Below are 14,272 nucleotides of genomic sequence, written 5' to 3'. Positions count from 1 at the left end.
CTGCTTCTTGTCCCTGGAAACCTCTCCCCTCCCCACCAATCCAAACCCTCCTTATCCTTTCCGGTTTTGTGTCTTCAGAAAACGTTTTGTCTCATGCTAGCTCTTGCCTGCTATGGGATCTCTGTCTTATCACCATTGCTGGTGCATAGTAAGTAGGTGCCAAAAAAAATGTTTGCCTTCCCTTTGTTCAGTAACTGTTTTGAGTATGCCATACGGCTTAAAAGCAAGGACTTCTCAGGCAGAGCTAGATTCCTCTGATCTCTGCGCTTTGGGCTTTTTGCTTTGTGACCTTGAGGAAAATTGCTTAACTTTGCTGAACCTCTGTTCCCCAACTGCTAGGTTTATCATGTGAATTCAACACTATAATATATGTGAAGGATACTCTTGTGCCTGGCCCAACATCCAAGGCTTTCCAGACCCCAGAATTTCAGGGCTCCGATGGGGCACCGTTTGCATTGTGCTCTAGAGGGCGCTGTTCACACAGAATACAGGAGAGTGCAACAGGTCTCCCAACGCCGTCAGCAGGGTACAGGGTATGGAAGTCCTCCATGGCATCTTAATAGCCATTTCCCATTCTCAGGAGATTTTGCTCTGCTCTCGTCTTTCTCTTCATTCAGTCTGAGCTGTGGATCTTCACTTCTACCTTGACTTCCTCTGTCATCTGTGGCTTAGTCCACTCAGACCCAATACAGCAATGCCTTCTTGGTAAAGAGCTGAGCTCCCTGCAGTTTAGAAGAGAAGAATTCTTAGAAAACCTTTGGAATAGAAACCACGTAGATCCACCTGTGTGGTTTTGAGTTTCTCTTGTTTTCTGATGCTCTCTCATTCTGCTGTTACCGCTCCTCACCACTCCCAGGGGTGTGCTGCTTTCTCTTCAAAACTGTGAGCCAGGCATAGAGGAAGTGCCTCCTTTTGGTCCTTCTCCACCTAGCTGAGACAGGTACTTAGGAACTACCTTAAGGAACAGTGATGAAGAATGATAAGGAAACAATCCTGAAAATATACACAGAATAAGCACCCAGCTTCCAAAACATAGGTTTCCAATTCCACAACCAATGCACACTGTCAGCAAAGGCTAGGAAGACCCTGTAGACATCTTCTTTGGGTCCAGCTTCACTAGCTCCCAGGCTGAGACTGAATTCGTGGGGACCTCACACCTCTTGACATTTCCTGCTAGGACCCAATCCACCTGCCATGTGGAAATAGAGGTCTTTGCAGTGAGAGTGTAATTATCTCAGGGCGACCAATGGTTGTGGTAAGCAAGACAGCTAGAGAGACTTGAAAACCTGTGTCTGAAAATTTTAACTCCTCTTTGTGACTTTTTGTATTTAAATTTGGTTATTTCCTTGATTCTTCACATCCGATACAAAAGCAAACAAATGTATAAAGTGAACACATGGCCTGTAAAATGGCTTTATGACCTTCTTAGTTATACCTTTTGTTCTGTGTGCTCTTCTGTCCTTTAGTGGTGCCAATGTGTCAGCTGAAGAACCTCCAGAAGACCCTGGTACTGTAACAAATCGGCTTTTTGCAGCTAGTGAGGACACATACCATGAAGAACTATGGGGAGGCTCACTGGGGGCTAGGTCACAGTTAGAGGATCTGGGCTTGTTATGTGATTTTGGGAAGATTTAAAGAAGCAATACCTTGCTCTGGGTTAGATGTCAATAATTCAGAGTAATTCTATGAGTCATTATGTCAATAAATCTTATCATCTAGAACGGGTGAAGACTGGTGGATAGCTAATGTCATTATTTGTAAAGAAGCAGCAGATCACTTCTAATAGCCCACATGGGGGACTTGGGTCTTTTTTAAACAATGTTCAGGTTTTGGTCTGTGTTCAGGCATGATTACAGAATGGCCTTATCTGATATCGATGTTCTGTAACACTGTTCGTGTTTAACAGAAGAACACAGAGCCCTAGTGGGGACAATCAGGACAGCCCCTAGCAGTGCCAAGACCCTTTGCAGAGGGCATATGTGTATACATTCAGTAAAACGATCAAGGCTTAGTCAATGTCTATGGTTGGAGAAGGACAGTGTCACTCCAGGTGCCATAGCTCTGGGCAGGCTTGTGAAGAATCATTCTCGTACCCTCTATTCTCTTTCCACCTCTGCAAGATAAGGCTTCTGCTGCGGCCACAGACAAAGCCTTTGTCCTAGGCAAAGCCTCTATAAAAACACATTCCCTTTTCCCGAGTCTTCGGCTTGATGTATGGTTCATAGGCAGTGATGTTCTAGGGAAGCTTTGTCACTTTCCTACAAGCTTTTGCCTTCACCTGGATGTTGTCTCCAGTATAGCCCATTTGACTCCACACAGCAGAGACTCCAAATGGCCTGGGTCAGTGTGACGCCTGGTAAACTATTACCCACATTTAAATTTGTACCCTAATAATAACAGTTCTGACAATTTATTGTTTGATCGCTATGTTCTAGGAACTTCACATATGTGATTGCACTGAGAACACACTCTAGTTTTGGAAAGTATATTTTAACAGCCATTTCACAGGTGAGGACACATGTCAGAAGGACTATGTGGCTTTCGCAGGTCACCTGGACAGAGCTGGAGTTCAAATCCATGACTCTGCGTACCCAAGCTAGGATTCCTTCCACCTGCCATGCTGCCTTTAGTTATTACCTGTGCCATGAACATCCTGGCTTAGGTCCTCCTATCCTCTTTTAATCTCCATGCCTGGCACACCTCTGAAGTTATTCCGGTAATACTGGTGGCCCAGCTGGCTCCAGAGAAGTCTATAGAACACGGTGTCCTTTACGAGAGCACCAACACCCTTCAAACTTGCGATTCCCTGGCTCTTGTTCCCACACTCTTTTCATGGGAAGGAGCCAGGCACCCAGGAAGGCCTGTGTTTTGTGCCCACCCTGGACACAAGTGGATTTGTGGCTTCACAGTGGACTGGATCTGGGAAAATCCTTACCCCAAAGGAAAGGTGAGATGTTCCTGAAATGCTTTCCTACATCTAGCCTGGAAGAGTCCTGAGGTTCAGATATCCTTTAAGAGCTATAGGACCAGGAAAATTGGTTTCTACCAGCCCTGCCAGGGTCTATTTGAGAAGTGAACTGTCTGATGGTGCTAAAGACGTCAGCGGTGACTTCTCCCGGAATTACTGAAGGAAAGGGAAACAGCCATCTGTCTCCTGTAGGTTCTGGGGGTAGCCCGGGAGCTAGATGACTCAGGGCTTGTCAGGGGCCTGAACATTTGCAATCCCAGTTGGGTGGATAGCCTACAATAGCTTGAGATCATTTCCATAGGAAACAGGAAGTGCTCTGCCTCGCAGCTAGGTGCAGTGCACCTTAGCGAAGTTGTGTGCAGAAGAGCGTAAACTTGACACCCAGCCTGCTGGGTCTCCTCTTTTGATGGTTGTTTTAAATCCCATGCTTAAGCCTTTTGGGGCAGCAAACCTGCCCCACTACAATAACCCAATCGTTTCCTATCTGTGAGGGACTGGGGAGCAGGGGCTGTGGTCCCTAATTCTTTCTAAAGGTTTCCTAGCCTAGCACCCAATACATAGTAAATGTTGAATAAGTCAAGCGTTGGCTTGATTATGTTAACGGAGAAGGCCAAGACTGTGCCCCAGAATCCTGTTCGGTTCCTTGCTGTGTTTAGTTGGCAATGTTTGTTGACTCAGTTGATTGTTGGCTTAAACAAAGCAGCAAAATTTGATGGAAACTTGAACTCCTCCACCGCGGTTGAGAAGGAACCACAGAAAATCATTTGACTTCTGTACTCGGGAACCAGAACTTGTGGGTCCTACGTTTAACATAAAAATCTCAACTCTTGAGAAATGTCCACAACGGAAGTAAGGCAGTGAGAGACTTGACAACAAGGCAGACTCACGTTGTATGCAAACGAAGGGTGCATTTTTATGGGAAGAAGGAGATCCAAGAGGAAAATATTTTCAGGAATTTTAAGGACCCATAAGCGGAATAGACCTCAGACTTCATTAGAATTACCATGAGTCATCCCTGAAGCAGAACTGGACCACTGTTCTTCATACGGTTTTGTTATTTAAGTCAACAATGAAAATATCTCACATGGCATTCCACCACCGAGTGTGTGGCCCTTGCTTGCCTTTCCAGCCTCATGTCTCGCTGACAGTCACCTGGCTTCTCTCTCAGCCCCTCACACTCTCTTCTGTTGCCCCAGAGTCTGGGTCATTCACAATTACAGTGCAGTTGGTTAGTTACTACACACTCAGGTGTGTCTCTTCTGAAATATCGCCATTAGAGGAAGACCCATAGAAATGACAGAAAACTCATTGCTTTGATGCATGGGTTGATGGATTTCTTTGTGATCGCCCAACAAATAGTTATAGTGTCTATGACAGGTGAGTCTAACACCATCCTCATGTCTTGACCTTGATAACACATCTTTGCCTGTCAGATAAGATGCTCCCCAGGGGCGCCTGGGTGGCTCAGTGGGTTAAGGCCTCTGCCTTCAGCTCAGGTAATGATCCCAGGATCCTGGGATCAAGCCCCACATCGGGGTCTCTGCTCAGTGGGGACCTGCTTCCCCCTCTCTCTCTGCCTACTTGTGATTTGTCAAATAAATAAATAAAATCTTAGGAAAAAAAAAAAACGATGCTCCCCAGATCATTCCTACTGTTTCTCATCTTGACTTTGCCTACTTCCCACACTTGACTGGAATCTTCTTCTCAATGACAAGGAAGGTGCCATTTGGCAAAGGATTGCATCTCTAAAGTCTAGCACAGAGCCTGACACACGTACTAGCAGCAACATTGTTGAATCATGATAGAAAAATGAATTAATGAAAGCAAAAAGACAGTGACTTTTCTGTCCCCTGAAGTATTGGGCAGATCTCTGATAGAGATCTTTTAGAAAAGGTGTTCCTTTGGGCAGATGCACACCATACCACATTGTAATTGCTGGTGTCCTGAGCTCACTTCCTCATTTGACTGTAAGCCCCTTGAGAATGGGAGCAGGTTTGATTTGTTTTTGAAATCCTACACAATAAGCATACACTCAGTGTTTGGAAAGTGTACAAAAAGTCTACTTCCTGAGAACAGACTCTTTACAGAACAAGAATACTGGAGCACTGAAGGGGAAAAAAAAAATGGCAATAATAGAATTTGCCTGCTTTGCCAGGCCACTAAGAGTACCTTGGTAAATATTAGCTAATGTACAGCCCTTTGCTTGCTATTAAGATTTACTGATTTCAGTAGAAAGTAACCTAAAATCCATACATGCTATACAACACAGACAACCAGGGTCAATCTCTGACCACCCTGCAGTAAAAAAAATACATATTTGCTCTGTCTGTGGCTAGATGAGATGTCATTGTCTAAGCAAAGTAGGCTATGTGCTGATTACAATGGGTCTGCCATGTGAACTTTGGGTTTGATCAAGGGATGGATTTATTCCATATTCTTACATCCTTTCGGTATCATTCTTCTCACTCTTTGAGTAAATAAATCCACAGCATTGGCCAACACAGTACATGTGAAAAGTACCTTCAGTAAATGCCAGATTTTATAAAATAATTCCAACAATAAAGGCTGTTTTTTAAATCTGTTTCTTACATAACAGAGACTATTGTATATAGAGATTGACCAGTATCTTGTTTCTTCCTGGTGTGACCTTACTTTCATCTTACAAATATTTACTGATCTAAGTCTATATATTCACCTGTATCTTTGTGAACATTTGGAAATCTCAGGATCTCAGTGTGTTTCAGAGAACAGGCTCAGAGATCGATGATAACTAATTCTTTCTCGTGAAAAGCTAACAGGCATGACCTATGAGAAACAACAAGAGAGCTATATAGAGCGTGGCAAAGGAGAGGAGGAAAATGCTGGAACTCATGCCATGCTTGCTGCCCAGGGACCTTAGCTGGGGGGCTGTCATGTCTTAGCATGACGGTATTCAAGCCATGTGAGGTCTGGGGAAAAAAAAAAAAAAAAAAAAACACTACATACCCAGCTTAGGGCTTGGGCTGAGAACAACCAATTGCCTTGGTTTAAGCCACCCAAGTCCACTATCAAATTAAGTGTTTTCAAGCTAATACAAATTAGCATCAGTTCACTGACCAAACCCTGAAATAAATTAGGCCGAGTCTAAAAGAAATCAGCCTGCAGACAGAGACCAATTCCCAAGGCCACTTCGTTGCTTTCTCCAGGCATGGATACATCAAGTCGGAATATGCTTAGGATGTTGGTAAGTGCAGACAGTCTGGGAAGACATTATAAGCTGCTTGCTTTTGTTTTAGCTCTTTGCAAGGCCAGGCAGATATTTTATTAATAATGCAGGCAAGGAAACCCAGACTTAATCAAGAGATAAATCAGAGGCTACTTATTCATTCTACAGAAATATTCTTTATCTTCAAAAATGAAATGAACTTGAGACTGGAAGAGAAAAGTTGTGAGGAAGAGAAACTCAGAAGGTGTATTTCAGGAGTCATCTCTGGAAATATAATGTGTGACAAAGCGAATGTGGATTTGCCTGATAAATGTTGGCTTGAGAATTATTATTTTATTTCTACAAAGAGCATTTAAAACAGTGTGTGAGCTTCCATGACACAGGGGGAGAGAGGAATGTAAACCAGGTTAAACTATGTGTGTGTGGAGAAAGGAGAGAGCCTGGGGAGGGGGTAGACTCTTCTTCAGTGTGCCTCAGTTGGGACCAACCCCTAGGACTCTTTGGGGACTTGAGATCCATGAGGGTTGGGTGGGATGTGGGCAGGGCCCACTGAGTGTGTGCACTGCTGTTTGCTCTCCTGGTAGCCTTTTCTTTCTCTGTAGCTTTAGAACTTGTCCTCAAAATTTCAAATCACCACAGCTGTGGTTTTCTCTTCACCACTTCTACCTGGTGTTGGCTTCTTGTGTTTTCACCTAGTTTAAGGCTATGAACAAAACACTGTGGGATAGTACTTTTGTTTAAAATGTAACACTAAGTTGGTTTCGCTTCCTGGTTTGTATGAATAAACACATTTTTGAAGGGGAATTTTGAAATCTATTTTAGAAACATATTTACATTTAATTAAAAATACCACGAAGACCTTGCTAACCATGGTGGGCGCACCTTGGAGTGGGGGAGGGCACAGCTAGGGGAGGAGGTAGTTAGTGTTGATAACTGTGGCTTTCATCATTGTTGGCTGTTTAGGGGAAAATCCCTTCAATTTTCTTGCTGTAAACTGGAAGTCACAATAATATCATCAACAAGAAACCATTGAGTAGATGGTATTTTGAAGAGCTTACTTCATTCACTGAGTTATTCCATTCATGCTCATTGAATAACTTGTGAGCGCCCATAGACTGTGTTAGCAGCTGGGGTAGAGGAGTGAATAAAGTATGGTTCTATGTTTATGGAGAATTATTTGGAGTATTATTTAATTCAGAGCTTCCCAGTCCTTCAACTGAGAAGCAGGGAAGAAAGCATGAGATATTGATGGTGACCATCATACTATTCCTCTTAGGAATCTTGGCATATCATGGAGAGAAAAAGGAAAGGGGCTTGTACCTCCATTGAGCAAACTCCTGGGATCATATGGTAGGACTTGACCAAACTGTATTAAGGAGCTCTGTTCTAAATAGTCTAAAGCATTTTAAAAAAGAAAAAAGGAAGGTGACCAATATTTGTCTTAAAATGTTTCAGGCAAATATGACTTTAGAATATAAAATTTAATAGCTGAGACGCAGCCTATTAGAGGTTCCTCCTGACTGGAAGCAGGGAACCTTATGGTTTATGTTTTTAGTTGTCATCCTGCCACTGGTTAGTACATGACTTTGGCTATACTATTAAAATTTTCTGGGAACGCCTGGGTGGCTCAGTTGGTTAAGCAGCTGCCTTCAGCTCAGGTCATGATCCCAGCGTCCTGGGATCGAGTCCCACATTGGGCTCCTTGCTCGGCAGGGAGCCTGCTTCTCCCTCTGCCTCTGCCTGCCATTCTGCCTGCCTGTGCTCTCTCTCTCTCTCTCTCTGATAAATAAATAAAATCTTAAAAAAAAAAATTCTGAATCTCGGTGCCTTCACTGGATAAGTGGAACAATAATTGGGACAAGATTTCTTTTACTATTGAGTGAGAATGGCAGTAAAGAGGTTTACTTTAAGTAGTATATTGATGAACCCTTTTAATGGTTATTTGTTTTTATATATTACAAAAAATACGAATGGTCCTTCCAGCTTCTGCTTTCACGGCTATTTTTGCTTAGCAGAAGGCAAAACTTTATTAAAGTAAAAGGAGAATCAATTTAAAGAATTATATCAGATAAATCATAATACAGGTCATAGATTGGTTATCACCTACATTTTTAAGTTTGTGTGTTACTGACTAAGGTCAGGAAACACTTGAATACATGCCCTCTTAAGTTCCTTCTATTCCTATCTCTCTGTAATTATTTTTCCTCTTTATAGTTAAGTAATATGATCTTCTGGTGGAAAGTTTCAATTGGAAAATAGTATTGTTGTATCCAGAATAAACTGTCAGCTTTCCTTAATGATCAGTAAATCAGATTGTTTTGAATGGTCTTTGATATATGTTAGTCGCCTAGTCCACTGTTGCTGTAAACATCATTTTGTTTTGTTTGTTTTTTATGTATTTCAGATCAGAGTGTTGACAGAAAGAATGTTCAAACATCTTCGGAAATGGTTTGTCGCTCACTTTTTTGGGCATTCTCGGCAAAGAGCCAGGCTGGTCTCCAAAGATGGGAGATGCAACATAGAGTTTGGCAATGTGGAGGCCCAGTCAAGGTTTATATTCTTTGTGGACATCTGGACAACTGTGCTTGACCTCAAATGGAGATACAAAATGACCATCTTCATTTCAGCCTTCTTGGGGAGTTGGTTCTTCTTTGGTCTTCTGTGGTATGCGGTAGCCTACATCCACAAAGATCTCCCTGAGTTCCATCCTTCTGTCAACCACACCCCTTGTGTGGAGAACATTAATGGCTTGACCTCAGCTTTTCTGTTTTCTCTGGAAACACAAGTGACCATTGGATATGGATTCAGGTGTGTGACAGAACAATGTGGCACTGCCATTTTTCTCCTTATCTTCCAGTCTATACTTGGAGTCATCATCAATTCTTTCATGTGTGGTGCCATTTTAGCCAAGATTTCCAGACCCAAGAAACGTGCCAAGACCATTACCTTCAGCAAGAATGCAGTGATCAGTAAACGGGGTGGGAAGCTTTGTCTCCTAATCCGTGTGGCTAATCTTAGGAAGAGCCTCCTTATTGGGAGCCACATATATGGAAAGCTCCTGAGGACGACAGTCACTCCTGAAGGAGAGACTATTATTTTGGACCAGATCAATATCAACTTTGTAGTTGATGCAGGGAATGAAAATTTATTCTTCATCTCCCCATTGACAATTTACCATGTCATTGATCAAAACAGCCCATTCTTCAACATGGCAGCAGAAACCCTTCCCCAACAAGACTTTGAATTAGTGGTATTTTTAGATGGCACAGTGGAATCAACCAGTGCTACCTGCCAAGTCCGGACATCCTATGTCCCAGAAGAGGTGCTCTGGGGTTACCGTTTTGCTCCCATAGTATCTAAGACTAAGGAAGGGAAATACCGAGTGGATTTTCATAACTTTAGCAAAACTGTGGAAGTTGAGACCCCTCATTGTGCTTTGTGCCTTTATAATGAGAGAGATGCTAGGGCCAGGATAAAGAAAGGCTACGACAATCCCAACTTCAGTTTGTCAGAAGTCAGTGAAACAGATGACACCAAGATGTGACAGTGGCTTTTCAACAGGAGTAAAGTGAATTTTTGAAGATACCTAGTGACTAGAAGTATTAGGAAGCAATCAACAATTTGAGGATATAGGATATGAAATTAGAACAAGAGCCTTCAATGTCTATCAGCACCATGCCCCTTGAACCCCACAGCCACAATCTTATAAGACACATAGCTCTACAAGGCAACTGCATTAGAACATGCAATATTCTTATAGGAAATGGCAATATGGAAGCCATAGGAGTTCACTTGGAATCTTGAATATAATTATTTGAAATCATGCAGTGTTGATAGAAACAGAATCCTCAAAAGTTTCATGGACAGGCCAAATGATATCTTAAAAGTCTCCTTAAAGAAGTTATGAGCTTTAGAAAGGATCAGGGGAAAACCATATTCTCATTTTGATTCTACTGATAAGAAACAAGCCACTTTTATTTTAACATTGGTGGCTTTTATCAAGGAAAAATGGTCTCCCTTGGGAGAGCCATTTTTGGTTGGTTGGAGGAGATGAACTAATCAGAGATGGTAAGAAAAGACTGGTACTCCAAGAACATTTGTGAGGCTCTGAGCTTCTCCAGCCCTGGTTTTTAGAGCTTCCATCTTAGTCTGGGTCATGTTGTGTTTCCTGAAGAGCAAGGGAAGGCTCAGGCCACCGACTTTGCATCTCTACCTATCAACGTTGGGAGGAACACTGAGCTTAACCTGCTTTATAGCACATCCAGATGCTGCAGCCCAAGTTGGGTTTTGGTCCAAATGATATCAAATGGTACATTTATACAGAGGATAAATCATCACCCTAAAATCTCAATGAACATTTTCCTAAAGAAAGAATGCTTGATTTGAAAATGGTGATATTTCTTCCAGTTTGTACTAGGTGGGATAAGGGGCTACAAATCCATGAAAATAGTATTTGCTGGCCTTCCAAGAAGGCAGTGAAGAGTTTAAAGGCACAATGTCACCTTAGGAGGGACAGCACTTCCAGTGCTTCTGAGAGAAAAATTATCTTGTGTTTTTGTGCCTTGAGTTTGTACTGAAATGCTGTTGCTAAAGAAGACTTGTGGATAGGAAAGAGTCTGTGACCCCACAGGGAGGCAAACATGAGGTGTGTTTTCCTCTGAGGGCCCACAAGACATCTTCCTCAAAGGGACCAATTTAATATAAGGATTGATTCTTAGGGAACGGTTTTACTATGAATGTCTCATTCGGTCCTCCACCTCCATGATTTTGAATCGATTCTGGAAGGAATGGGACTCAAAGCACCATAGGAATCAAAATGTTTTCAGTGTGTTGATTCATAAATTAAATTTTGAAACTGTGCATGTGGTTCCAAAACGGTCAGTTATTGTGCTTAAAGTTATTGTAACAGACCAATAGGGGACATCCCTCTTGCTGAGGGTGGACTTTCTCCTGGGTGATGTGGGTGGGATGGGAAGATGGCAAATAGGACCATCTGGATGCCAGCTCACCCTCGAGAAAATGACCCTGTGGTTACAGACATGCCTCTTTCTGTGCCATTCCTGATGATCACTCCAGTGTGTCTTGGGCACAAATGGCGGTGGTGGCAGTTTTCACTTATGATGGTTATGTCTTCCCAGACCTGGTATGAGTTTGTTCAGATTCATACACATGCTCTGGTCATTCTGAGCAAGACCAGTACAAAGTCTGATGGGCTAAGAGTTGTGTACTTTGTCAGTGGCCTTAACGCTGGATGCAACTGGCTTACACGAGAGATTAGTCCGTGCCTGTAAGTGTGCCGGCCCTGCAATTTGGTCTATTGACAAAGCTAAAAGAAATGAGGTATGGCAAGCCCAACGAAGCCAGAATTCTCTGCTGGCCCACTGTCATGAGGTTTTATGGCTCTGTAGTCCCTTCACAAACTGGCGGGTCAGAACACATTCCTTCTGGTCTGTTCTGCTCATTAATAGTATGCTTGGGATTTGGTGGAAGTGAAATGATCTTGTAAATCTAGTCCTTTTGATGGTTAAGAGAGCTGAACAACTGGAATCTTAGTGATTGGCATCTCCTTCTAGGTTATGCAGTGGAAATCTGTGCTTTCAAATATTCTTTTATAAGGATTAAGGCATTCTGCTACCTGGCTTCTCTTTCTTCATGAATATTCCCATCCAAACTCTAACAACCATTAATATACTTATATCCAATAAAACCCTGAGGAAATGAGGGTCCACAGGATCTTTTAATAATCCTAAGGGGTGGCTGGAACCCAAAAGCAGCATAAAAAACCTGGATGTTTAAAAACAGGGGGTGACTGAAGACATAGAATCTCAGTGAGTAAAGAAAATAAATGGGAAATAGAAGGTTCCAGAAGGCTAACTTGCCTAAAGGTTAATGCAAATGCTAAAGGCAGGGTTTTTATTCCAATGAAACAACATTGTTCCCAGGAGGAGCAGACCGTATTAGCACTGTAATTGCTACAGGTGTGCCATATTGTTAGATTTACTGAATTATCTATCCCAGTATTTATTCTTTCCAAGAAAAATTGCATACCATCACACTGTACCATATTCAGAGTTTTCCTGGGTACTGACTCCCTTTGAAGTGCCTAATTTAGTTTTCTTGCTATGGGGGTTTTGATTTGGAGAGTCCCAACCTGGTTTAATGTGCCAGGACTTGGGTCCACTCTGGTACCAATATTCAGATTTAAGATTTGAGAGGTGATCTACAAATTTATTTTCCAAGAGAGAAAGGGTAGACAGAAAAGATCCTCTTAAAAAAAAAAAAAAATCCCCTCTAAATTGCCAAATCTAAGAAGTGAGAGGATTCGAGTGTCTCTTTCCATGGCTAATGGGCGAGTCACAAGACAGCAAAGAACTTTGCTGGTGGATTGCGTGGACAGTGGAGGTGGCTTCCTTGGAGATTTTTCCACAAAATGGGACACGGCTTCTCCACGGGAGGTTCGGTGCATAACACAGGGGATCTTTCCCCCATCTAGAACAAACTTGAAAACCTCTGATGCGAAGAATGCAAATGAGCCCCTGAGCCCGCCCCTGGGCCGTTGTTGTCTGCCATTACAGGAAGTGCGTGTCAATCAAAGCTTGACAGGGGAGATAGAGCATTTTATTTTGGAAGCCAGAAGTTTGAGAACAATGACTGGAATTTCCTCTTTCTGTCCAGAAAGGGCTGTTTGTCACTGGGGAGATAAAAGTCCAGGGGTAGGGAATAAAGGTTATCGGGAACAGCGCAACACAGAGCCGTGTGGGGGGGGCGCCGCGGGAGGAGGGGTTATGGAGGAAATCTATTTCAATGCCTGTCATTGAGTTTCCATTAAAAGAACATTCAGTTAGGAATTCAAAAATAATTTAATCTCCCCAGCCAGATGCACCCAGCTGGACTCCTTGGAGCCAAGCCCTGCAGACAGGGAGATCTGCACTTGGGGCTGCAGGGACTAGGGATTGGGGAAGGGCACTCCTGCATCTCCAAAGCAAGCATCTTTGACTGCTCTGGGTGTTGTGGAAGACATGGGCATCTTTTAGGCTCATGAGACACCCCAAGACCTGGGCTATCACAGAAGAAACATAATGCCAGGGGCTACTTACTGAGTTCTTTCCTACTATGTTTGAGGTTCTGTTTTAAGCATTTCCTATACATTACCTTATTTAACTTCCCCAATGGCTCCAGAAGGTACTATTTTTACATTTATTTTTCACTTGAGGCAGCTCAGGTAAGGAACTTGTCCAGAGTTACTAGCTAGTAAATGGCAGGGCTGGGATTCAAGTTCTGATCTGTCTTGTAAGCCCACATGTTTAAAAGAGTTCAAGTCTGCATCCTACCATGGGCCCTCCCTCTGAAAGGACCCACCAGGGCCATCAGACATTTACCTTGAACCCAAGGAGAGTTGGCACGTATTTGGGAGGAACCCCTTATTGCTCAGCACAGGCTAGAGCCCCTGGCTGGTGCTTAATGAACCTCTGTGGACTTCCACGTTCTAGGAAGAGGTTGTGTTTCACCGAGGCCTCTGGGTAATTGGCTAAGTCAGCGTCTAGAAATTTCATGGCTATCCTGAAGATTTTCCTAGGCTGGTGCAAACTATCTTTGTACATCTACGTATATGCTAACTATACACGTAGTTACGTGTCCTTTTATTTTGATCTCTGAGTAGTCTTGCATTGGAGGTAGAGGCAGATCTTATTTCCATTTTGACAGATGGACAATGGAGCCTCCCTTATTCCTGTAGGACAGCGTCTACATTCTTCATTCACCTCTGTGTTTCTGGCACCAACACCGTGTCTCCCATGGCCAGTAAGTGGATTTTGAATCAGTAAATGGATGAATGAAGGATTTGCTTGAATCGATATGGTTAGGAGTGGATTTGAAGCAATATCCATCCAAATGACTTTTGACAAGCTACCTCAATCACCAACTGAAGGGCTTTGATAGATGACTTCATTTCATCTCTGATGACATTTTTATGATGTGTAAAACTGAGCTTTGAAAAAGAGGTAAGGGGAGAATTAAATAAAATGAGGGACCTAAGGATCCCTTATGAACAGTAAATGATTATTGACGTGGTGGAACAAGGTGGGAGTGTGGGTTTGGAG

General features: G+C 42.8%; 1 protein-coding gene across 4 annotated transcripts in view; it reads left to right on the top strand.

Moving 5' to 3' along the window:
* KCNJ1 (potassium inwardly rectifying channel subfamily J member 1) overlaps positions 1 to 11,033 on the top strand; it is a 29,675-nt gene extending 18,642 nt beyond the window's left edge. For 2 of the 4 annotated variants that reach the window (XM_059184788.1, XM_059184780.1), the window contains one exon: positions 8,578 to 11,033. In XM_059184788.1, coding sequence (XP_059040771.1) covers positions 8,599 to 9,717 — 1,119 coding nt within the window. In that variant the 5' untranslated portion in view covers positions 8,578 to 8,598 and the 3' untranslated portion in view covers positions 9,718 to 11,033. Of the gene's footprint in view, positions 1 to 1,466; positions 1,644 to 6,089; positions 6,192 to 8,577 lie in introns of those variants that run through there. The other 2 variants (XM_059184773.1, XR_009356640.1) reach the window with 2 other exon arrangements.
* The last annotated feature ends 3,239 nt before the right edge of the window (positions 11,034 to 14,272 follow it).

The sequence above is a fragment of the Mustela lutreola genome, chromosome 1, assembly GCF_030435805.1.
Source record: "Mustela lutreola isolate mMusLut2 chromosome 1, mMusLut2.pri, whole genome shotgun sequence".
Classification (NCBI taxonomy): Eukaryota; Metazoa; Chordata; class Mammalia; order Carnivora; family Mustelidae; genus Mustela; species Mustela lutreola.
This window is presented reverse-complemented; position numbering and strand designations above follow the sequence as displayed.